We start from the raw sequence: 25406 nt of genomic DNA, 5'->3' as shown, positions 1-25406 counted from the left end.
CTGCTCACAGGTCTTACTGTCCTGTTTCCCTAGTATCCAGGACCCCACACACGCACTGTGTCTGCGCTCTGGTGCAGATGGCTGGGGCTGGGTGTTTAGCAGTCCTGGGCTGCCTGTCCCTCCCCGCTCCGACTCCTCTCCTTCCCCCGGGAGCTGGGGTGAGGGGCGTTTGGGTCCTGCTGGGGTGGGGCTTGTATCTTACCCCCTTCATGAGGCACTGGGTTCTCGCAGGTGTGGATGTGGTCTGGGGTTGTCCTGTGTCTTCTGGTCTCTCTTTTAGGAATAGTTGTATTTGTTGTATTTTCAAAAATATATGTGGTTTTGGGCGATTTCCCCTGCTCTACTCATGCCGCCATCTTGGCTCCCTCTCTCCATTTGCACAGTCTTAATGGTCAAAGACTGGAGACTGCCCCCCCACCCTGAGTGCTGGAGTAGCTCCAGTGGCACTGGGATAAGAAAGCAGGGGGAGGGGAAAGTGTTGAAGGAGATGACCCCAAGGGTAGAACCACTGGCTGTAAGAGAAAGGTGGGATGTCTTTACGTTGGCAAGTTTTAACATTGTGGTCTTCCTGCTCATGCTTCAGGTCCCATGTTAGAGTCTAGAGTCCCTGTTTGAAGTCCTTGAACAGGTTTCTCTAGACAAAATGATCTTGCATCCTCTTAAACTTGGCTAGATTCTTTTCTGTTTTCCTTTGTAAACCTGCTGATGGACAGCACTGATCATTCCTCTGCAACTGGGTTGTTTTTCTCTTTTGGCAGGCAGCCCACTTACAGAGGTTCATCCTGACACCCCTGTCAGCCCTGCTGTCGTTATTCCCAGGGCCTCAAAAGCTCATCCAGAAACGCTATGACAAGCTGCTAGACTACAACAGCCACCTAAGACGGGCAGCGGGAGACGAGTCCGACTTGGCTAAAAAGGAATATGAGGCTCTCAATGCCCAGCTTGTGGAGGAGCTCCAGGTGTTCAACCAGGCCGCTCGGAAGATTCTGTCCAACTGCCTGAGCAGTTTCCTCACCCTCCTCAGAGACCTGATGCTCATGGCACAGCGGCTTTATGCCACAGAGGGGTCGGTAAGCACAGCCCCAGCCCCGGGCTACCTTGGCCTACAGGACCTCTGAGAATCCAGGCCCGTGGTAAACAGCCCTGGGCAGAGTGTGCACTCCGAGTACATGAGTGTGCCTGTGGGTCAGTAACTCCCTCTCATTTAGCTTCCCATTAGGATATGATTTTATAATTATTTTCTTAAAGAGGAAGAAAGATATTTAAAACCTAATATAAACTTTAAAGAAATAGGTTGGTCTCTTTGCCCATCACTTCAATTAGCTCCCATTCAGCTGGTTTGATATTTAATGGACATTTGGAGGAAAATTAATTGTCCCCACTTTATTTTTAATGTGTATTTAATTAAGGCGAGTTGAATAAACAGGTGTTACATTTATGTGGTTTGAAAGGCTAAACTATATAAAAACGTGTAAGCAGTTTCATACAAACTCCTGTTTGCCGTCCACCCCTTCCGCACCTCACCCCTATTGTTATTAGTTTATTTCTATCCATTTAGGGCTTCATGCCATTAAAAATAAATGAAATATATTTTTCTACACACATATATATCTATATATATTTTTTCCAACACAAAACTAGTATATTACAGCACTTTCTGTATCTTGCTAGTAACATCCTGGGGATGCATCTATGTCAGTACATGAGAGCTTCCTCATTCTTTTTACAGCTTTATGCTCATCTACTGCATAGCTGTACAGTAGTGAATATAAACCCACTATTGTTTGGTTGTGCAACTGTCCCCACATCAATTTTGGAACATAGTCATCATTCCCAAAAGAAGCTCTGTACCAAGTGATTCCACATTTCCCCCCAGTCTCCCCAGCCCTAGGCAACCACCAATCCTCTTTCAGTCTCTACAGATTTGCCCATTTCATATACATAGAATTAAAAATATGTTATTCTTAGTGAATGGCTTCTGTCATTTCATATAATGTTTTCAAGTCACCAATAACATTCCATTGAATGGTTGTGCCACATTTTATTTATTCATTCATCAGTTGATGGACATTTGAGTTATTTCCACTTTTTGGCTATTATGAAAAATGCTGTTATTAACAAGTTGTTAGTGAACCATATTTTCATTTTTCTTGACTATGTACCTGGGAATGGAATTGGTGAAACACATGCTAAGTCTATGTTTAACCTTTTGAAAAACTGCCAGCCTATTTTCCGAAGTGGCTGCACTATTTTAAACTTTCAACAGGAATGATTGAAGATTCCAATTTTCTTACATCATGTCTTTTTCAGTATAGCCATCCTTATGGGTATGAAGTGAGATCTCATTGTGGTTTTGATTCTCTAATCAGTCCCATATTTTTAAACTTTTACAATTTAATTATAACATATACAGTAAGGTGCATCAGTCTGAAGTATACACCTCAATGAATATTTACATGTATATACATCTGTGTAAACACCACCCAAATCTAGATATAAGCTCTTTCTAGTTCCACTAGAGTCACACAAGACTACTCCCAGGCTGTAGTCCCTCAAAGCTAACCATTTTTCTGATCTATATTATTACTACAGACTGTTTTACCTGGTTTGTATTTCATATAAATGGAATCATGATATGTATACTTTTGTGTATTAATCCATCCCTGTTGATGGATATTTGCACTATTTTCAGTCTTTTCCAAACTATTACAAACAATGCCAGTCATTTGAGATGTAACTTTAGGGGAGATTTCCAGAAGTGGGAATCACTGGGTCAAAGGGTAAATGTGTATGTAATTTTGCCAGTATGGCCAGATTCCCTACTAAATGTTGTACAATTTTGGATTCCTACCACCAACATCTGAGGAAGCTGGTTTCCCTGGATTTTTGCCCATATGATGACAGCTTTCAAGTGTAATTTTAATTTGTGATTTTCCAATTATTAGTAGGATTGATTGAGAATCTTCCCACGTTTGGCAGCTATTTCTATTTCTCTTCCCCTGAGTTAGCTGTTCGGGTCTTTTTGCTCCTCTACTGGGTTACTGGTCTTTTTTTTCTCAATTTCTTGAAGCAATATGTACACTAGGAGATGAGCTTTTTGTTTGAGACATAAATGAGAATATTTTTTTTCCAGTTTACCATTTGTATTTGGACTTGTTTGCGGTATTTTTATTTTGTCATGAAGAACTTTGTATTTTTTTAAATGTAGTCAAATTTATTAATCTTTCATTTTATGATTTCTAGATTTTGAGTCATATTTAGAAAGGACTTCTGTGCTTTGAGGTTCCAAATGAATTCACCCATGTTCTTTCTAGTATATTTATGCTTCCTATTTTTTATCTCAATTTCTGATCTATATAGATTTTACCCTGATTCATAATATGAAATATGGATGCAATTTTTTTCCTAATTGCTATCCAGTTGCCCCAACACTATTTATTAAAAAGTTACTTGCTGTTGTTCTTAATATTTTCTCAATGGAAGTCACTCAATTTGTAATTTCTTTAGATAATTTCATTCTGAGGCTTATGAAGAGAGTCTTTGTGTGTCCTAAGTGGTCATGGAGGAAGGCAGGTTTGTAAGTTCACAGTAAAGTTGAGGTTTGGCAGGAATTAACAAATCCTGCAAAGAAAAGATATGTTCCTTTAGTTGTCTTTGATTCTCACATTGAATCATAGAATTTTTAAAGATGTCTTCAGTTTCTCTTTTGTATTATCTAAATATCTTTCACATTATAGTCCATAATAGAACAGAAGCAAAGAATACTTAGTTTTTGAGAAATTACTAATGCCCTAAAGTAGAAAGCATTTTGGAGAAATTTATCCTCAATAAAATGATTTCATTATATATTTTATATGTTTTTTAATGTATATTTAAATTTTTTTTATTTTGAGATAATTATAGATTCATGCGCAGTTATAAGAAGTAATACAGAGACACCATATACCCTTCACACAATTTTTGCAATGGTAACATCTAGTTTAACTGTATATTTCTGAAAGACAGAATTGAATAGTGGTTGGAGAACAGACTCTGACACCAGAATGACTTTTCTGAATCCACTCATCACTATACTACCTTGGGAAAATTAATTTATCTCTGTGTCTCAATTTTTCATATGAAGAAAATGAGGATAATAAAGGTATACAATTTTAAAAAATTTCTAATTGTAAAACAAGTACAATTTATCATCCTAACTGTACAGTTTTAGAAGGGACAGCTCTAACTGTACAGTTCAGTAGTGTTAAGTATATTCACATTACTGTGCAACAGATCTCCAGAACATTTTCATCTTGCAAAATTGAAACTATGTACTCATTAAACAGTTCCCAACTCCCCACCTCCCCCGACACCCTGGCAAACAACATAACTATTTTCTGTTTCTATGAATTTGGCTACTTTATATATCTCATATAAGTAGTATCATACAGTTATTTGCCTTTTTTGTGACTGGCTTATTTTACTTAGCATGATATCCTCAAGGTTCATCCATGTTGTAGCATGTGATAGGATTGCTTCCTTTTTAGGCCTGGATGATACGCCATTGTATGTATGTACCACAGTTTCTTTATCTGTTTATCAATCAATGGACATTTTGATTACTTCTACCTCATGGCAATTGTGAATAATGCTTCTATGAACATGAGTATGCACATTTCTCTTAGACATCCTGCTTTCAATTCATTTGGATCTATACAGAGATGTAGAATAAGCTAGATCATATGGCAATTCCATATTTAATTTTTTGAGGGATCCAAACCTCTGTTTTTATTTTTATCAGAATTGTGAGTGCACATGATTTAAAGATTTTTATTTTTTATTAGCTATTTGTACACATCATTTAAAGGTTCAGTTAAGAGAAAAAATTGTCTCTCATTCATTTTTCCCCATTCTTTATCCTCTTTTAGATTATTCTTTTGGTGTTTGCCTTAATTCTTAAAAATAATACTCTTGTGTTGCCATTTCATTGTTTTTCAATTTTAGGCATAATTTGTTCCACTATGAGAAATGAAAATTTACCTGTCTCTTCTCTCTCTGCCCCCACAACATATATAGTCACATACATTCTATTTCCTTGCCAATACAGTAGTATCATATATTTGGCTGAGTTCATATTCAGCATTTAAACTATTTGACTAGTTTATTAGTCATGATGCCAATAAGAAAAACATAGCACCCTCAATTGAACATTTGAAGAAAATTTTTAATAAAGAGACTATTTTCAAAAATGTGAGTATGGCATAGGGAAACCTTAAGAATCATGCACTCCCCCAGGGCTCATCAAACAAAGGAGACACAACATCTATGATTGAAGGGACAAGAGGAAGGTGTGGTTATAGAAATGTGTAAAAAGAGGTAAGAGGAGAGGGTTACCTGACGGAAGCTGTGGCTATCTGTCAGTCCCACAGAAAGGAAACTTAGGAAATAAATATCCTTATCTCACTTTCCTCCCTCACTCTGCTTTCACATGGGTGCTTCTCATTGATGAAACCCATCTGGAAGCTGGTGAGCACAAGGAAGCCATTGATACGTTCCACACAGATCAGCCTCCCAGAGCACAGCAAGATGGAAAGGAAAGAGGATGAATCCGAAGAAGCAAACACAAGATGCTCAGCACACGAAGTAAATGCTGCATAGAATTCAAGCATATAGTGCTATGATTAATTTTTCTTTCATGCATAATTTTTTGTTTTTCCTGAAGTTAATAACTGTGTTTCCTTTTATCACTAGCTTAACTTTCATTTGCCCTAACTTTATCTGCTGACTAAATCACCTCTTAAGACATTCAGATGCATGAGGTATTCTACTCATTGTGTTTCTTGGAGAAATCTGTCGGAGCTTTCTGACCCCCTCCAATCTGAACTGGTCGTCCTTTTTATCTGGTAACTAACTAATCCTGGGATTACATGTCATCATCATTCTGGGGAGTCCCTTCACCTCTGTTCTGTGTGAGATCTCACATTTCCTTATCCCCTGTTGACTTCTTTTTTGCTTTATGCCTTTATTTGGGTAGGCATATTTTTGGGAGGCTTCTTGAGAAAGGATAATTAGAAAGTTAATATTTTGACACTTGAATATCAGAAAATGTCTTTATGTACTATCTCATTTAATTGATAATTTGTTCTGTGTAGAATTCTAAATTGCTTTCCTGAATTTGAAGGCATTCTATTGTTTGTCTTCTAGCTTCCCCTGTTTGTTGAGAACTCTGATGTCTGTTCTGATTCTTTTTTCTTTTAATTGAAATATCATTGATATACAATCTTATATTGGTTTCAAATATACAACACAGTGGCTTAACAGTTACCCATATTATTAAATCCTCATCCTTACTAGTGCTGTTATTATCTGTCAACGTAGAAAAGATGTTACAGAATCAGTGTCTATATTCTCTGTGCTGTACTGCTATCCTGGTGACCAAATTATATTATGATTGAGAATTTCTGTGCCCCTTTATCCTCCTCACCCTTCTTACCCACATACCTCAACCCCTCCCTGGTGGTAACCACCAGTCATTTCTCAGTGTCTACATCCCCCATCCTGTCCCATTCTAAGATTATAGAATTTTCTTATTGTCCCAAGCCGTTTGAAACTTAGTAATGATGTGCCTTGGGGTATTTGGTGGGAAAAATTTCAACTTGAAAATTGGTCTTCTGCTTCCAGAAACTTTCTTTGACTGTATCATTAATGATTTTTCTCTCTACATTTTCTCTTTTTGAACCTCCTGTGTTGTTCCTCTAATTTTGTTATTTTTTTCCCACTTTATCTTTTCTCTATTACTTTGCTCTACTTTCTAAGGTATTTTCCTAACTTAATTTTCAGGCTCATCTTTTGATTTTTTTTATATTAGAGGCATGCATTGGATGTCTGATATACTTGATAATCCACCACTAAAGAGATTAAGATAGAGAACTGAGGAATAATTGGCAACATTGAGCATGTAGGTAGGAGTTGAAAACTATGAGCTTCACTGTTGTATAGAGTGATCTGACTGTCAATCATTTGGGAACACTTGACAATAGCATCTTCAGATCTTTCCTCTTGGGTTGGTCAGAATCTCCAAAGATGATTCTTCAAATCTTCATACTACAGAGTAATGGTTGACTGTTAGACCTGGCTAGAGAGGGCCCTGTCTCTGGGTCCAGTGTACATCCACTCATTTAGTTCCCTCTTGCCAAAATGGGTCCCCTTGCCCTTATTTGTGTCTAATGTCCCCATTCTAGAGACTTTCTGTTTTACCATTTGCAAAGAAGAAATCTTCATTCTCTGCCAAGGTAGGGGAGAGGCAATCACCAGCTTCACTGAAATGTAGAAAGAATCTGGGAATCCAACTGCTTCAAAAATAGTTTCAGCCTCTGTAACTGCTTAACAAATAGCCCTGAAGATGGTGAGAGGAACCAATAGTCACTTAGTATTATTGTCTCTCATGGTCCTGGGAGTTCGTGGGCTCAGGGCAGTCACTCTAAGAGTGTCTCAGGAGGTTGCAGTCAGATAACAGCAGGGGCTAGATTGTCTCAAAGACTTACTTAGGCCTGTATCTGAGGTTAATGATGGGATGATGGAAGACTCAGACAGCTGGGGGCTACTTCAGTTGTTCCCCCCTCTCTCTGGTCTTTGGACATGGTCTTTTCATATGGTTGTCACAATGCAGCTGGACTTCTTCCATGGCTACTAGAGCCTCTCAGAGTGAGTGTCCCAAGCAAAACCCACAGAAACAGCGTGGTTTTTTTTCAGTCTGATCTTGAAAACCAGACAGCATCACTTCCACTTTTCTATTCATTCCAGTACCTATTCACTGAGACAGTCCAAAAGTTCTACCCAGTTTTGAGGGGAGGGGACATAGATGTCACCTCTTGATGGGAAGCTTGTCAAAGAATTTGCTGATTTGTTTTAAAACCATCACAGGCTCTTAACCAGTGTTTCTTGTTTTAGCCTCTTTCCCCTTCACAACTAGCCCACCTTAATATGGAGGTGACTGATGCTATCAATTTCTGAGCTTTTCTTCCAAATTTTTATTGATGTTTTTCTCTCATCGGTTCTCCTTTTATTGAGGCTTGAACCTTTAAAAAATGATTTCTATCATTTTAGTGGAGTTTCTGGAGACAGCAAATTTAGACCATTTTTATCTAGAAATCCCAACATTGACCTAATTTTACACTGTGCTATCTACACACTTTCAAAACTGTCTATCACAACTCTACTAAATTTAATACCTACTATGGTTAAGTAGTAGTCCAGGAACAATGCTGTATCATTTCTATCTATAGGTACCACTTTTGGCTTCAAGCATCTCTGAAATTCAGAATCAAGTTTTAGAAGAGGTTCAAAATCTGAATTTTGTAAAGGACAACAGTGTCACCTTTATTGAGAGGAAACTTAGTTTTGAAAAGAAGAAGCCTGTGCAAATTCTGGTGAGTATAGTAGGATTTATGACAATGGTGACAATCACTGTCTTGTTCAAATCATAGTAATTATTTTCCATCACTTACAGCATTCTAGTATCCTCTAACTTACCTACTTATTATATATAGAATTTCTTGTCTATTTCTATGTACTATACTATGAGCTCTGTAAAGCCATAGATTTTTATCTGTTTTGTACATGATGTAGTCAAAGCTCTTAAAACAGTCTTCAGATAGGCACTCTATAAATATCTGTTGAATGAATGAGTGGAATTTTATAGAGCAAAATCACACAGTTCAACCCTTTCATTTTTCTAGCTAAGGAATTCCATGTTTCAGAGATCAAGTGGCTTTCTCAAAGTCAGTAGTGTCAGGGCTGGGATGGGGTCCAGGCCTCTTAACTCCTGCCTAGTTCACTGATATTATTTCCCAGGAAAAGAGACATGCATATGTCTTTTTACTTAATTAAATATTATTTATTAACTGCTTAATATGCAAGGGAACATCTACAGTATGGCAAAGAAAAAGTATTCCATCCAAGAGGGATTAGAACCTCTGCCTTTGTATTCTCAGTTGAATTTTCTTTCTTCTCTACAACACTGCCCTCATGTGCTAACTAGAGAATTTTCCACTGCATAATTCAGTTGAATACTTCCCAGAACAACCAGACCTATACAACACTAAAAAAATCCCAAATCAATGTATGGATGCAACATTTAAAAACTCTCCAGAGAAGAAATATTTGCCAGCTCAGTGAGGATTTTATTATACATCTATCTAAACGAAAATTTTTCCTTACTTCTCCCAGCCAGAAGTGCCACGTCAAACTGACATTCACCGCTCCAAACTTCTATCCACATACAGTTCAGAGGAAATCTATCAAGCTAAGCGCAAGTGCAATGCCACACAAGAATATGACATCAATCTTCTGGAAGGGGAGTTGGTGGCTGTGATGGAACAGAAAGATCCACTGGGGAGTACAAGCAGGTGGCTTGTTGATACAGGAAGTAAGTTTTTTGCATAAGATGCACGGTACTACCTGCTCTTTTCAAGTTGAGATTTTCCCAGGAGCCTCTGTGCACTTTTCTGAACACAAATGTTTGGAGTATCTAAATAATCTTGTTTCTTCTTTCCTCTTATTTCTTACCAGTTATAAAAGGATATGTGTATTCCTGCTTCCTAAAACCCTACAATCCAGCAAAAGTGCAGAAGGAGGATGCTGAGAACAGGTTCTGTGATGATGATTTTGATAACATCAGCCTCTTTGTGTCTTCACGGCCAGCTAGCGACAGTGTCACAGGCACCCCGGAGGGTAGCGTAAGTGATAGCAGCTCGTCTCTTAGTGGCGCATATGGGAAGTTTGAAACAAATGGCACTGATGTTGACAGTTTTCAAGAGGTAGATGATCAGGTAAGAATTTGAACCTTGATACAAAAATGCTTGGTTGTCCAAATCATAAAAGACATTCTTCCAACAGTGCTCTCTCTTACTGTGAGACATGGTGGGGGGGTGTCAGTTCAACATCAGGGAGACCTAGCTCTGTTGACACACGTACTCTCCATGCACTTTTTGCAAGGAATATTATTTTCTGAGCCTGCTACCTCAAATGAGGAAAACAGGATAGTAATTCCTACTGTGCAGAGTTGATGTGAGGATTGGAGAGTTGTGTATATGTAGAGTACCCAGCACAGAGTAGACAATAAATAGTAGCTGCTGTTATTATTACCCTGCTGTATATGTGCTTGAAGGGATGCAAAGATGGTCTCTTTATCCTCCCCCATCAGAGGAAAACAGTTCAGTATTGAACAGACTGCCTCCATCAGTACCATGTGGAAAAGTGTTCACGGTTCCTCTAAAAGCAGTATCTTCATTGAGCTGTGGTAAATTGATTATATTTAATCTCTTGTATTATGCCATATACTATATACTGAAACCTTTAAAGAACTACCTTTTCCATAATGCACTAGTGCAAAGGCTAGTGGATGATCCTTTCACAAAATGGTAAGTTAATGAAAATGTAGGGTTCCTTTTCATTCCTTCAGAAACTTTTAATACATTTAACTGTTGATCTCCAAGCTGTGACCAACTGACTGGTTCTTTTTTTTAACTTGATTTTTCCTTTAGAGGCTTTTTATTAATTAATTTAAATATCTGTTTTAATAAGGGATAATTTTATATATATATTTTTATTTATATATAAATATATGTATATGTTTGTATTGTTTATAAATATTGCATATTTATATAATATATATAATTGATATATATTAATAATTAATATATTATTACTATAGTAATAACTTTTTTACATGCTAATTGTGAAAAGTTAGAATAGGTAGAAAGATACACATAAATTTAAAGTAAAGGTCTTTATTTCCTTCTCCCCCAGTCCTACTCTTCAGAGATAATATTAGAGCATATCTCTCCAAACACTGTCTGCATATACAAACACATGTATTCATGCAAGTGATAACATGTATCATATGTATCATGTTACATAATCAATTTTTTTTCACTACCAAAAAATCTGCCTTCTTCCTTAAAAAATTCTGCATGTTATTTTTTTGTTGATATCTTATAATTATGTAACTACTACCTTAATAATAAGCATTTAGAATACTTGGGATCATTAAAAGTTTCAAATAATATTTCAGGCAAGATCCTTGTGTTCATCTATTTTTGTGCACTTATATAAGTATATATGTAGGGCAAATTCCTAAAAATATTTAGAGGGCCAAAGAGTGTGTGTGTACTTATATAAGTATATATAATATGTAGAATATAAATATATATATATTAAATAATATTAAATAAATATTATTAAATAAATATTAAATAATATATACATATTAAGTCTTGATAGACATTGCAATACATCTCTTCAAAAATATCTATTTGGTTTCTTTCATCAATGATAAATTGATTGCTGTCCAATTCATGATGAATTATTTTTTAAAAACATCTTTATTAAGGTCTTATTTACATGCCATAAAATACATCCATTTTAGCTGTATAGTTCAGTGACTTTTAATAGATTTACGGAGTTGTGCAACTATCACCCCAATCCAATTTTAGGACATTTCCTTCACCCCCAAAATCCTTTGTACCCATTTGCAGTCATCCCATTTTTCCACTTAGTAAAGTCACCAATTTACTTTCTCTCTCCCTAGATTTGCCTTTTCCTGTATATTCTCATCAATGTAATCATATCGTATGTGGTGTTTTGTAGTTGGCTTCTTTAACATTTTTGAGGTTCATCTATGTTGTAGGATATTTATGTAGTTTGTTGCTTTTTATTGCCTAATAGTATTTCATTCTATGGATATACCATATTTTGCTTATCCTTTCACCAGCTGAGAGACATTTTGGGTAATTTCTATTATAAATAATGTTGTTATACCTTGTGTATAAATCTTTGTGAGAATTAATTTTTTTGAGAGATCTTAGGAGTAGAATTGCTTGCTGGTATGATACACTTATGTTTAATTTTTTAAGAAACTGCCAAACTGTTTTTCAAAGTGGCTGCACCATTTTGCATACCCACCAGCAATGCATGAGGGCTGCAAGTTGCAGTTTCTCCACATCCTCACCTATCGTCTGTCTATTTTAGTATTGCCATCCTAGTGGGTGTGAAGTGACATCTCATTGTAACATCAGCTGAAACCTGTACTGGCTTAATGGGATGCCACTCTAAGTCACCATTTCTTTCCCTATCCTTTCCTACTGTGGCCACAATTCTTCTATTGCTTTCTTCCAGAATTGCAGTAGCATGTTGCCCAGGGGGTATTACTGTGGGCTATAATCTAGTGTTATTGATGGTTGTAGTGGACAAAGACTGGTGAATGGGTAGCCTTGGCCTATACCTGATATTCAGATGGCATCATTGGGGGTCTAAAAATCAGTCACAAATAGGCAAGTTCAGGCTGACTTAAGACTAGTAGTTCTGTGATTTTTACACTAAAGCTGAGTTTTTAACCTGGGCTCCAAGAATCAAAGGAGTCTATGAATGGTCTTTGGGAAGATTCCTGAATACCCTCAAATCTGTTGGAAGTTTTCTGCTTATGTGCATAACTATAGTATGAGAAGCACAAAGCTTTCAACAGGCTTTAAAAGGTTAGAAGCCATTGCTCTAGAGGCTCAACTTACTTGTCCATTCTCCCACCCAATAAAAAAGTTACTGGATAAAGAGCCTCCAGCATTTTCTAGAATGGCTCTAGTGGGTAAGTGTGGATAAAATGAGAGTTCCTGTGGCCAGGATTCTCACCTGGCCCTGGTTGACTAGCTCACTGCACACCTGTGGGCAATACATGGATGTTGACTATACAAAGAGCTCCGCCCAGTGCTCTGGGAGTGACACAGTGGCAGTGCAGCAAGGCTGCAGGAGAGCAGAGCAGAGGCTGGAGTGGTGGCAGCACCGAGGACAGAGGCCCAGAGGATGGCTTTGCAGGACAACTGTGCAGAGGCCCAGAGGACGGCTGTGTGGGATGGCTGTGTAGACAGAGGGGCCCAGAGGATGGCTGTGCAGACAGAAGGGCCCAGAGGCAGAGACCGGCTTGCTGCATAGACTCGCTCAGAGTGAACAGGATTTTAGTGGCTGACCTGCCACCTGGAAACAAAGTTGGGTATAACCCTTTCACCCCAAGAACGCTTTGCTGTCAATTTCTTTGGTCACATTGAATCCATAGCGAACTTGCCCAGGGCTGAAACCCATTGGAAAGACAGCAAGAATTAAGGGTAAGATGAAAATACAACTTATTATCTATAATGGGAAATTTTTGTTAATAAAAGAGAGTGCTAACTGAATGAGGAACTGTAACTGTTGTAATTCGGAGATATGGTCACTCTACTTATTGGGGCCTAAGAACCAATCCATTCAGAGTCCACCATATACATCCCACACAGACATGAACTTACTCTGAATGTTTTTGAATATAACAAAGGCAGTCAAATGAATATGCTTTCTCTCCTTTTTCCCATCAAAGAGTAATGGCATGTTTTTATTAGTTTTCTATGCTGTGTAACATAATATCACAAACGAAGTGGCTTAAAACAGCATAAATTATTTATCTCACCATTCCCATGGTCAGAAGTCCAGGCACAGCTTAGCTGGATGCTTGCTTTGCATCTTACATAGCTGTCATCTAGAAGTTTGCTGGGCTGCGATCCTTTCTGAAACTTGGGGTTCTCTTCCAAGCTCATGGTTGTTGGTAAAGTTCAGCTCCTTATTCCAGTAAGACTGAGGCCTCCATTTCCTTGCTGGCCATCAGCTGAGGACACTTTCATTAACTAGAGGCTGCTGTCAGATCCCTGCCACAAGGCTGTCTCTGCAGGCAGTTTACAGCATGGCTTTTTGCTTCCTCAAGGCCAGTAGGTAAGCATCTCTTAGTTTTAAATTTCTTCCTTCAGAGGCAGCCAGAACTCACTTTTCAGTGGTTCCCCTGATTATATCGGGCACACTCAGAATGATCTTTTGACTAACTCAAAGTCACCTTTTTCGAGAACTTACTGGGCACCTCTGCAAAATCGCTTTGCCTTTGCTATGTAACATACCTAACAACAGGAGTAAACTCCCATGATATTCACATAGGGAATTAAACAGGATGCTTACCAGCAGTGGGAATCCCGAGTCCAGCTTATTAGCCTTCTGGCTATCAGTGCCTAAGACACCTTGTTTGGCAGGCAGCACCAGGGGCTGCTGCATGTATTCTCTGCTACTTCTCAGAGGACCAGGCTGAAATCCAGCTTCAGAGGGAAGTTCACTGTCTGAGAATCAAAGCTCTTTTCCTTTTCCACATAAATAATACTGAGATATAATTTTTTACTTCTGAAATGTTTTGTTGCTAATGTTAAATTCATAGTGTGGTCTTTCATCTTTACCTTTTTAGCTACTTACAGTGATAATGCTATGTGCCTGTGTCTTTGTTTAGAAAGTGCTTCGAAAGTCAGCAGGCTGTAACATATGTATTTAAGTAGTCATTAAACGATCCTTTAGAGACCTATATTCAGGCATGAAAAGACTTTCAAATCTATTTTGAAGTGAAAAAGCAGGCTGCAAAAACTATGTATTCTATAATCCCATGTTTATTGTCACTTCAGGTAGGTAGGTAGAAAGAGGAGGAGGAAGCGAAGGAAGGAAATACAACTATTAATGCAGTTAGGTGATTTGTTTACCTTTATTAAAATTATTTCTTTATACAAATGACTTGTGTGTAAGACAGTGTATCAATGATACTTCAGTAATAAAAAGAAACGTGTAATAATAATACATAATTGTTAACTGAAGAACCTGAAATCTTGCTCTTAAAGCATTAGAGGGAAGAATGAGCAGTTTTCATGCAATATAACTATCTTGGCTTCCTGAACTACTTATGACATAATATTGTAAATGCTGGTTTTATAGCTTTTTAGTTTTGGAAAAGGAGTTTAAAATGGATTATTATTTTTGTTGTATTTGAAGAACTGGGATGAAATCAATAAAATGAGATTCAGTGAAGAAAGGTAATGTGGCTCACTACGGGGGGAATAATTAAATGCACGAATACAGAATAAGGCACTGCTGACCTGGCAAGGCCACCAAAGAGATCTGGCAGTTACGAGCAGTGGGTAAGAAACTGGGAGTGAGTCAGTCATATAACATAGAATGCTACTCTTTTAGAAAGTAAATGCTGTGGAGGACTGGGTTGTATTCACAGAATATTGTACATAAAATGAGTGAGACCTTTACAGAGTGCAAAGGCAACCAATAAAATATATTTTAATAAGTACCAAGGAAAAAGAGAAACAAATCAGATGATTATAGCTTAAATTAATAAACTTTTAATTAATGTGTCTGGACCAAAACACGTTAAGATTGAAAGTTAGATCCTTCAGCTCTTAAATTTATAACAAGTTGAAAACATCTAACTTATAATGTAACATTATCAACTGCTGTCTCTTTAAAAGCAGATTTAGTTCAATTTTGAGTACTTTATGTTAAATGGGAAGCATAAACATATATATAAAACTGAAAAATGCTCACCCTAATTTCTGACCATGATCACCTTAAGTATTGAAAGTATAATTTTATACTTTACAATTTCTTGAGAATCTATATTTAGTGTTTAAAATATAAGCTCTGCTATGTCCATAACAAATAAATGTACATGGAAGATTTTATATTCCCCTTGAGAGAACATGTGCTAAAGGGAAAGACCAGGACAAGTATCTAGGTATTAGTCGGTAATTCAGCCTGCTACAGAAATCTGCAGCTGCGTTGGTAAAGCATATATATTATGTACAAAACTTATAAAAAATGGCTAGCCCAACTGCTGAGATAGGTTCTTACAGATAATTTCAGAAGCTGTATTATGGTACATCGTATTCCTGAGAGGTAAGCAAACCAAGTCCTCTCTGCTCTTGTGGATCTAGTCAATGTTTTCACTTTCTAAATGACGAAACCAGCACCAGGACGTAATAGTGCCATTATTTCCTCTCCTCAAGAATATTCTCTACACATTGTTTCTGGAAAAGAGTTTGGTTCCTAAAGTATTATGAGAAATGGACCAAACACAGGATTTGGATTCAGAAGACACAGTCCTATCAGCAACAACTAGCTCTACGGTGAAAGGCATGTTATTTCTCCAAGTCACAACTCACAGGATAAAGAACATTTGACATGTAGATGGTCAAGGGCGCTGTCACTGGTGGTCATTTCTGCTGCCACTGCCTTGTTCAAGAATTACAGCACTTTCCTTTCCAGTTTCTTCTTTGCTTTTTTTAATTTACAAAATAATTCATGTTCAACGTCTTGTCTCTTCTATGATACAAGACAAGCTCTTGTTTGTTCTTGTATGATATCCAAGCCTTTCAGCCTAACTTTCAAGTCAAAACAATATACATTTGAATTCATACTGTGTACCATGATGTGGCAAATGGAGAAAGGTTTGAATGTGCTTCCTCTTTGAGGTGGGGGCTCATGCTAGAGTTGTTGAGATATACAAATCAATGGTATCAGAATTTCCTAAATTAAGTAACAGCTCCAAATCTAAAGGCCATCTTAAGCTGTAACTATAATCCCCTCTCCACACTGCCCCATCTCTTTTCCTGCTCGACAGGTAAAATATTTCTCATCATCTCTTTTACACTGACCTTCAATTTTAAGAAAATCAATCTGCTTGTCTTTCCTATGTACCACCTCCATGAATTCATCTCTGTACCTTTGAAAATGACATACCCATCCCCCTTATCAACTTTATCACATATAAAAGGCTACTTCTATCAAAAACCAGGTCACACAATTAGCTGATATATCCATATGTATATGGTGCTTTTTGTTGCTTTTTTTGGGTGTGTGTGTACCTTTTGGGGGGGTATTTTCATTTCCCTAGCTGGATCTCTCATAATATTTAGCATTTAATAAATTTTGGTTAAATGAATTAATGAATATGTTGTTAGTCAACTGCTTAATTTTATACCATAACTAAACGTTCTTATCAGTCTTAGGATTTTAGTGGAAGAGAGACTAACCACTTATTTATTAGGAGTTTCTTATGCATCTAATAATCACGAAATATTCTTTTAAGTTCAGAGAAAAATTTCTTTTGACTGAACTATATTTTATTAATTCCTTTTAGGTCACTTAAAGTAATTTATAATTATAAATTTAATATTGTCATTATAAAGGGTTAGAAAATAAGAAACAAATAAAATGAAAATCACCTCTAATTCTGCCAAAGAAACTAACAGTATTAGATTTATACATCTAATCTTATATCTTCTTTTACTATTTTATCATAAGCATTTGCTTATATTAGTCTCAGAAAACATCATTTTTAGTGACTACAAATTTTCTTATTGTAAGGTTCTTGAATTTACTCTTCTCCTTTAGTGTTATTTGTATTTCCCTGCCACTTTCACCTTAAAATTTAGTGTAAGAGGGCTCTCTTGTCCCCTCCTGGTGTGAGCCAGGAGCTCTATTCTCTCACTTTATTTCTAAATAAAAGCCTATACCTTGCTCTCCTAAAAATAAATAAATAAATAAAAATAAAGTGTATAATTCATTGACATTAACTACATATACAATATCAAGCAGCCATCAACACTATCCATTTTCAGAACTTTTTTGTTATTGCTAACAGAAACTACCCATAAAGAAAAAAAAATTGTGTAACAGTAACGTTATTGTGCAAAAATCTGTTAATGTTTCTCCGTATGAGATTCTTAGAGCTATTATTGAATAAAAAATATTCTATAAGCCTTTTAATAGAAATTGCCAAATTGCCTTTAGACTACTCTCAATAGGCTAAGAATGCTCATTTCACTGTATTCTCATCTGGGCCATATTTTAGCAAAATAAATTCAATAGAAAGAATTGGGGAATGTGACTTTGAAAAAAATAAGACAAGTTTAGCATTCCTTCTAAAATCTCAGGTATCTTTGTGTTTGTCTAAATATTTAAGTTCTGCTTCCAATAATGTCATCTGCTTCTTTGTCTAGATTTTCTATGCAGTTCATGCCTTTCAAGCACGAAGTGACCATGAACTCAGCCTTCAAGAATACCAAAGAGTCCATATAATTAGATTCTGTGACCTAAGTGGCAATAAAGAATGGTGGCTAGCTGAAGCTCAAGGGCAGAAAGGGTATGTGCCAGCTAACTACCTTGGGAAGATGACTTATGCTTAAGAAAATAAGTCTTTTGACATTTTTTTTCTGGCAAGTTGTTGATCGACTACCTCATAAAACTGACATTACAAAATGCTGACCTAGAAATGAAGAACCCTCCAGACTATGTGAACTGATACTGTATCAGGTTTTAAGGAAGATGTGCTTCCTAAGAAGATTATTTCAATTGTATTATGCAGAATAAATGTTGAAGGAAACACTAACCAACAGAAACAGCAAGACAACCCAAGTTCCAACTGTCAATTACTTAAAAGTGGAGATCTTTGAAAGGGTAAATGTGATTTTTATCATAAAAGATTGGCTCTAAGGATAAGATTTTTTTCAATTTGCCATATTTTATTTTACTCCATTACATATCTTATCTCAAGTATTTTTTGGTTTTCATATTTGTCTCTTTTGCATATACATGCATGTATATACATACACACATATATGCCATATTGATTATAGTTTATACATGTGTACTATATGATATATAGTATCATATATAGCATAGTGTGTATATATATGTATATATACACATAGATATACATACATGCATACTAAAGAGTATACTAAATATACAACCAGGAATTGATTAATTAGCAGCCATCTTTGATGTGATCCTCTTTTCAATGTTTTGAAAGGAAAAAAACCTGATCAACATGATAATATTATATTTTATTGAATGAATACATGCCAGACATTGTCCTAAATGTTTTATATGTGGTAACTTATTTGATACACCATTATGAGGGCACTGTAGCCAAAGGAGGTTAAGTAATTCAGCCCAGGTCACATTGCCAGTATAAGCAGCAGGACTGGGATTCAAACCTGTCGGGTTCTGGGGTCCATACTTCTAACTACTACAATGTACCAGCCCTCCAGGAGTGTATACATTTGTGATTACAAATTACATTGCAAAGCATTTAGTTATATAAATAGTGGACGCTGATGAGGAACATTTTCTTCTCAGATTCACATGTAAGTTTGAACTATTGAGAAGTTTTTCAAAATCACGGGCTAAAAAGAACTTCCATATAGCCTATAGAAAATGAAGTATCTAGGTTTGCTATTTTTATTGTTTTGCTCAAACATTGAAGTATAATTATTTTAAAACAATCCTACATGATTGCTCTTGATACGTGAATGAGGAAATATTTTTGGATCGCTCAATCATTTGGATGATGAAAGGGGAATGCATTCCATATTGAGCCAAGATGTAAATATTTTTAGTTACTGATTTTTACATAGATAAGGCACGCATTGAAGATAACGTTTTCTGTAACACAATGTCCTGGTACACTAAACATTCATCTGGAAATAGCTCAGAATTGTCCTCTACGAGTTCAGGCATATTTTGTCAAAGCATTTTATTTAACTAAAGATGCTTCTTTGGAATAGAAAAAAGATTACGTTTAGTGGTTTCATTTAAAAACCAAAATAAAGTGGACTTTCATTGTCCATATAAAATGTGTTAATATGGCATTACAATTTAAGATTAGATCTCTATAATGTATATTGTTACATATATTACTAAGGAATAAAATAATGAAGACTGCTGCTTTTCAGAGGGCTACTGGCTTTAACATAACATATAAGACATGTACAACAGAAATTCATAATACATTTACATGACAGAAGAATTTACATTTTACAGCATTGTTTCTAAAATTCTTAAACTAAAAATGGTTTCCTAAGGTTCTACTGATAAATTGTTTTTCCGTAAAAGGTCTTTTTATGTCTTTTAAATAGTCCTTTGTACCCAATAGTGAAACATAAGTAAATTCCAGTTTGCCTAGGGTAAAGCAAAAAGAAATCCAAATTTGCTACCTGTGGAAACTATGAACATGCCCAAACCAAAATAATGGGGAAATTATACATATGTGTGTGTATATGTATATATATATTTAAATTAGTTGTGACCTTAATATTCTCCCCAAAATGAGAATTACATAAGTATAACATGTTTGTTTTTCTAGCTGAAATAAACCACTAGATGTATATGAAAGTTCTGTCTACTTGTGTGGTCCTAGGATTGATGCTTCCTGTCTGACCTTTGAAGAAACACACCACTAAATTCACAACTGCAGTTAGTTGCTGAGCAAGTTGTAATGAAGCCACCTACTGCAGTCCACCATTATTGTGAACATATATTACTATAAAACTGTTGCAGCTATTTTTAAAATACACCTACATTTCATTTCCCTTTTAGGTTTTTTTCTTTTAATATTATACAATATCCTCATTTTCTGAGTATGTTGTTTAAAATCAAATAATTGTAATTCTGAGGTCAGACATTATTTTCTTGGGCCTAAAGGAAATAAAATCCCAAGATAGTTATGATGTGAAAAAGTCTTCAAGAAGTTTAGAAAGATGTAACAATGTCATCAGCAATTTTAATTAAGGTGATGTATACTAATGTAATTATTTATATGTTTTTAAAGTAAATGCTATTGTACAGTACAGGATTTTTTGAATTTTTTTCAAGAATGAAGGGGAAATTTTGTGGTTGTTTTTCTCTGTAAAACAAATAAAGTGTATGTAAACATTTTATTTGGTATTTATTTTTAAATACAGATGCTCTAGACTAATATTATACATAACAAAGTTTAGAAATTCTAAAAAATCCAGTAATAAAAAATTACCATGAGTCCTTAAATTAAGAGAAAAAATCAAAAAGCCACTACTTGAACATTCTTTATATTTCAAGAAAATATCTTCTTTTAGTATTCATTATATAAAATAATTCTATGAAGGTTGAGTTGTACAAAAGAAATATAATGAAGTTAATCATATAAATGCAGTGTTGTGAACTACTTCAAGTGCTAATATATTCCATATTTTGTCTAAAATATAACTTGGATTTTTAGAGATGGCTATAAGTCCCTGTCACATTTGTGAGGAATAGTTGCAGATGATTTAAAAAATTAGTGTTTTCACTACTGAAACTCTTCACTTTTCCCATAAACTTCACAGATATGTCGAGTGGAAAAATCTCTCAAAGCAATGTGACTGAAGAGAAGAAATCTTTATATTCTAAGATCGCAGGAAAATCACTTTATTTAAATCCTGTTTGTCCTAACTATGGTTTCTTATGGTACTCAATGCACTGCTCAATATTGAATAAGTCTAGACCTCATAAAGTTCAAGCCAAAGTAGACGCTAATTTACATTATAGTTGATGAGGAAGTAATTAGTCTCATTGACTGGAAGGACACAAGACTATATTCTCTGGGCTATACTACTACTTGTAGAATGTTACTATTTTTAAAGTCTAATTTTTTTCAGTTACCTCGCTCCTATACAAACTAAATAATATATATATATAAAAACTCAACCATCTGATTTTCTGTGATCTACATTATTCCAATATAATAAAATTTTACTTCAGGGATACTATAATTCAAGCTGAATCTCTGTAGGCCAGCTGCTGCTTTCATGATATTACACTCTAGATACAGACAAGATTTGCTTTAGTTTTTTTAGGAAAATAAGTCAAATTTGTTCCTATTAAAAAACCTGGAGGACGTATTCTTAGTAAATTAAATAAAGTTAATCTTATTTTAAAAAAATACTATGGTATGGAAATGTATTTATGACTTTCTTTCATTGCTTATGTAATTTTTATAATTATTGCATTAATACAAATTTATTTTTACAAAATTATGTATTTCCTATTTAACTTATGGTCATCACAGTATACTTTATAATCTCTGTTACTAATAAATGGTATTACCACATCCTTGCTGAGAGTCAGAATCACCTAACCTTTGAATGTTAGATATTAGATGCCTTCCATTTTATCTCATTAACTATCATCTACATTTTACAGAGGAAGAAACTGAGGATCACACAGCTACTTCAGGGAGGAACTGGCATTCAAAACCATCTTCTGACTTTGTCAGTGTTCTCTCAGTGTTGTCCTTTTTTTTCCTTAAGTAACTAAAATCTATGGTTAAATAATCTAAGAGAAAGCACAATATGCAAAACAGAAATGTGATATTGACCAAATTTCCACTAAAACGGGATCTGAATTTACAATGCTGAAAACTTACTTGTTGGCCCACCTACTTATCTTGTCTGTTCAGTCACTGACCCAATAAATATTTACTGTGAGCTACAGTGGGAATATAATGGTGTACAAGGTAAACAAGATCCCTGCCCTCATTTATATTTAAATTAGCTAGTAGGAAAAAAAAATAACATTATATAATACTGTTAACATAAAGCCGGTCACTTTCATCACATGATCAGTTAAAAAGTCTTGTAGCTCATGATATGGAAAAATCAAGGTGTAAGAGCTACTTGAAGACAAACTCTATACTAAATATACCAACAAAATACCAAACTGAGTTATATTACTAGATGTATGCATACTTACACATATGTGCAGATTATAAATATATACTTATACTTACATATAATCTATACAAAGAGACACACTCAGTGAAAGATAAATTACTTCTTAAACAAGTCTTCTAAAATCCTCTCTGAAGTTCCATAGAAATGAAAAGAATGGCTTCTCTTTTCAACTCTATCCAGCACATAAATTCTATAGGTTAAAATTTTCTGTCTCCAGTGCCAGTGTACAAACTGTGTATATTACTGTTTTAACTTATTGTAGGTACTGAGGTTACACATTTACTACAGCTGCTGAGCTGAGCTTGAAGTTGTTTTATCCAGTTTAGTCCAACTGACCCTGACCTATAAAAAAGTAATGATGCATTTTTTGGGGGGGTCTTTTTACTCTAAAGGGGAATTGGGGTTGATTCCAAATTGATGTTTAATCAACAGCTTCTCAAAACAAAAACACCTGCAGACTGATTTTAAACACATAAACAGATGTTTACTCCACATATAAGTAATGGGATTATGTCAATCTTAAATTCTACTTGACAGGAATAATTTAGGTGCCATAGTTTCACAGAGTAGTTTAAAATAATATCTGTCCTTTGACCAAGCTGAATTTAAACAACTTTGTCTTAACAGAAATTATTTATCTATGTATCTTAAAATAATGATGTTAGAAAAATCTAGGGATTAAGAGAGAGTTTGAGATGAGACATTTGTAGAGTGAAAATTTGGTAACACATCAAAGTTGAAGGAACAAGGCTGCACATGGTCTAGTGATAGTGGAGAGTTTTTGGACTTCCAGTTTCTGGATGAAATGAGGTATTCATGAAGTACAAAATGGCTGCTGTATTGTGTTGTAATAAACTTTCTCTGACCCAGAAATCCTCATATCTTCTGAAAGAATATATATGTAAAATAATGGTAGGCTACTTTGTTAGGTTGCAAGTAAGGCAAAGCTCAAACTTGACACCCTTCCTGACTTAACAGTGTACACACACATACTTCAAAATAATTGCAAGATTTAATCATTCTATGGGAGCTTCCTGTATATATAAAATTAAGTAAAATTAGGTAAAACACTGTAACATTTTTGGGCTGAAGAAAACAGCTTTTTTTTATGGTATAGGAAGATACATACTATCAGTATTTTAAAAGTGAGAAATTATCCATCCAAAAACTCTTGGAATAGATATTTTGCTCAAGAATTCTCAGGAATGTGTACAACCAGCATAAAAATTGAATATTTATTAAGTATATACTATGTGCACATGTTGCACTAGCAATGTGAGAAGTGAGCAATGTGAGAAATGTATTGCATTAAAAAGGCATAGGAGTTCACAATCCATTGGAAGAGATAAATCCCTAAATAACTAATATGAGATGAAAAAGGCAAAGATACAATAGAGGAATATGATAAATCAATTATGAAAAACTAATTTTTAAAAACAGGAGATAAATATTTTGAGGGAGGGGGAAAACCAATGGAACTGGGCTAAGAATATCCGGATAGTTGAGGGAAAGTACACAACATTTTAACTGGGTCACCCCTGCCACCTTATAAAGCACCTTATTCCAGCAGAATCAGTTCTTGGAGTTTTGCTCAAGATGAACTATTTCTTTTTCTTTTTTAAAGTTCACATATGCTACCAGTCTTCTGGGATTCAAGTTCTAATCAAGAATTAGTCTAATCATTGTTTTCACACCCAATACAAACTGTTAAAAATGTTAAGCAGACTTAAAATAAAAAAGATTTCCAAGTTTTACCAAATAATAGCATTTTAAGGTAAGAAATAGTAGAAATTTCATTATGAAGATTTTTATTAAATTATATATTACAGTTTATGTCCTAAATAGTACGATTTTAATCTTTACGTTAATGTGATATAAAAACCTACTTAGCCATGTTACTTCTTGAGTTTCTTTTGGGCAGCTTTCTTCTTGACCATCTGCAATCGCTTCATGGCATTGAGCTGTGACTCTTGTGAGGTTGGACCTTTAAGGGATGTTGAGGGTGAGCTGCTTGATTCTGAAGTGGTTTTGCTAGTGGCACTTCCACTGGGCCCCGGTGCCCCACTATTTCCATTCCCACTTAGTTGGCTGCAGTTTCCTGGAACTACACTACTCGGACTAGGAAGACCTACTTTGCTAACATTGTCACAACTAACTGAGCGACTAAGGCCAGTTTTGCCCAAAGTTAGAGGGGGAGGTGGTTTCAATGGCGCAGGGGGTGCAGTGCTGTTACTGGAACCTATTTTGGAACCTATTCCACCTTTGGATGATGTTCCCAGACCAGGCAAACCCAAAGGCTTCTGGTTAGCTGATGAGGTAGCAGGTTTCCCACTATTGTTTTGGGTTGTTGAACTTAATTTTGCTGTTGAGGGACCAGCAGAGGAAGTTTTGGCTGCAAAAGCTGCCCATCCAGTTAGACCACTAGTTACTGAAGAGGAAACACTGGTACTAGAAGAATTTCCTGAAATAACCGTGGATGTCTAAAAAACAGTAAGACAAATATTACATTAGAGCCAAGTATAATTAATACCTAATATAATACTCTTAAATATATAACAGGCTTAATTCCTGAACTTTTTATACAAGTAATGACTTGTAAAATGGAGATCACACTACCAAAATTAAGTTCTTATGAAAAAACATACAACAAAACTTATCCATAGCTAACGGGCACTACCATTTCCAAAGCAGAAATTCTGGGATGCTGTATTCTTGTTCTAAAGATTCCAAAAAAGGCATATATGGAATTCCTTTTTGAGAACTGCTTTAAGATTCAGTTATAAGCCATATCAGAAAATAAGATGTAATGCTTTAACTTGTTTTTCACCTAAGAAGGTTTTTCTAGCCCAGTACAACTTCTAATTCTTTAGACTTTACTCCAAATGACTTGTGAATCGAATCAAAAATAGAATTCATTCTTGATGGACAAAAAAGCTTACACCCAGGACATTCAACTGTTGGAGATAAAGAGATTTACTCAATAGCTAACTATTGAGTGAATGT

At 35.5% G+C, this 25406-nt stretch overlaps 2 protein-coding genes across 9 annotated transcripts in view; one reads left to right on the top strand and one right to left on the bottom strand.

The window, feature by feature from the left end:
• Nucleotides 1–21147, top strand: part of ARHGEF38 (Rho guanine nucleotide exchange factor 38) — a 129230-nt gene extending 108083 nt beyond the window's left edge. The window contains exons 10-14 of the mRNA XM_017666313.3: nucleotides 759–1070; nucleotides 8265–8408; nucleotides 9208–9406; nucleotides 9550–9809; nucleotides 17874–21147. Coding sequence (XP_017521802.3) covers nucleotides 759–1070; nucleotides 8265–8408; nucleotides 9208–9406; nucleotides 9550–9809; nucleotides 17874–18059 — 1101 coding nt within the window. The 3' untranslated portion in view covers nucleotides 18060–21147. The remainder of the gene's footprint in view (nucleotides 1–758; nucleotides 1071–8264; nucleotides 8409–9207; nucleotides 9407–9549; nucleotides 9810–17873) is intronic.
• A 3047-nt stretch (nucleotides 21148–24194) lies between these two features.
• INTS12 (integrator complex subunit 12) overlaps nucleotides 24195–25406 on the bottom strand; it is a 39236-nt gene continuing 38024 nt past the window's right edge. For all 8 annotated transcript variants that reach the window (XM_037020248.2, XM_073237212.1, XM_037020249.2 and 5 more), the window contains one exon: nucleotides 24195–24883. In XM_037020248.2, the coding sequence (XP_036876143.2) occupies nucleotides 24299–24883 (585 nt within the window). In that variant the 3' untranslated portion in view covers nucleotides 24195–24298. The remainder of the gene's footprint in view (nucleotides 24884–25406) is intronic.

The sequence above is a fragment of the Manis javanica genome, chromosome 5 (genome assembly GCF_040802235.1).
Source record: "Manis javanica isolate MJ-LG chromosome 5, MJ_LKY, whole genome shotgun sequence".
Lineage (NCBI taxonomy): Eukaryota > Metazoa > Chordata > Mammalia > Pholidota > Manidae > Manis > Manis javanica.
Note: the sequence above shows the minus strand (reverse complement) of the source record. Positions and strands in the feature narration are given on the sequence as shown.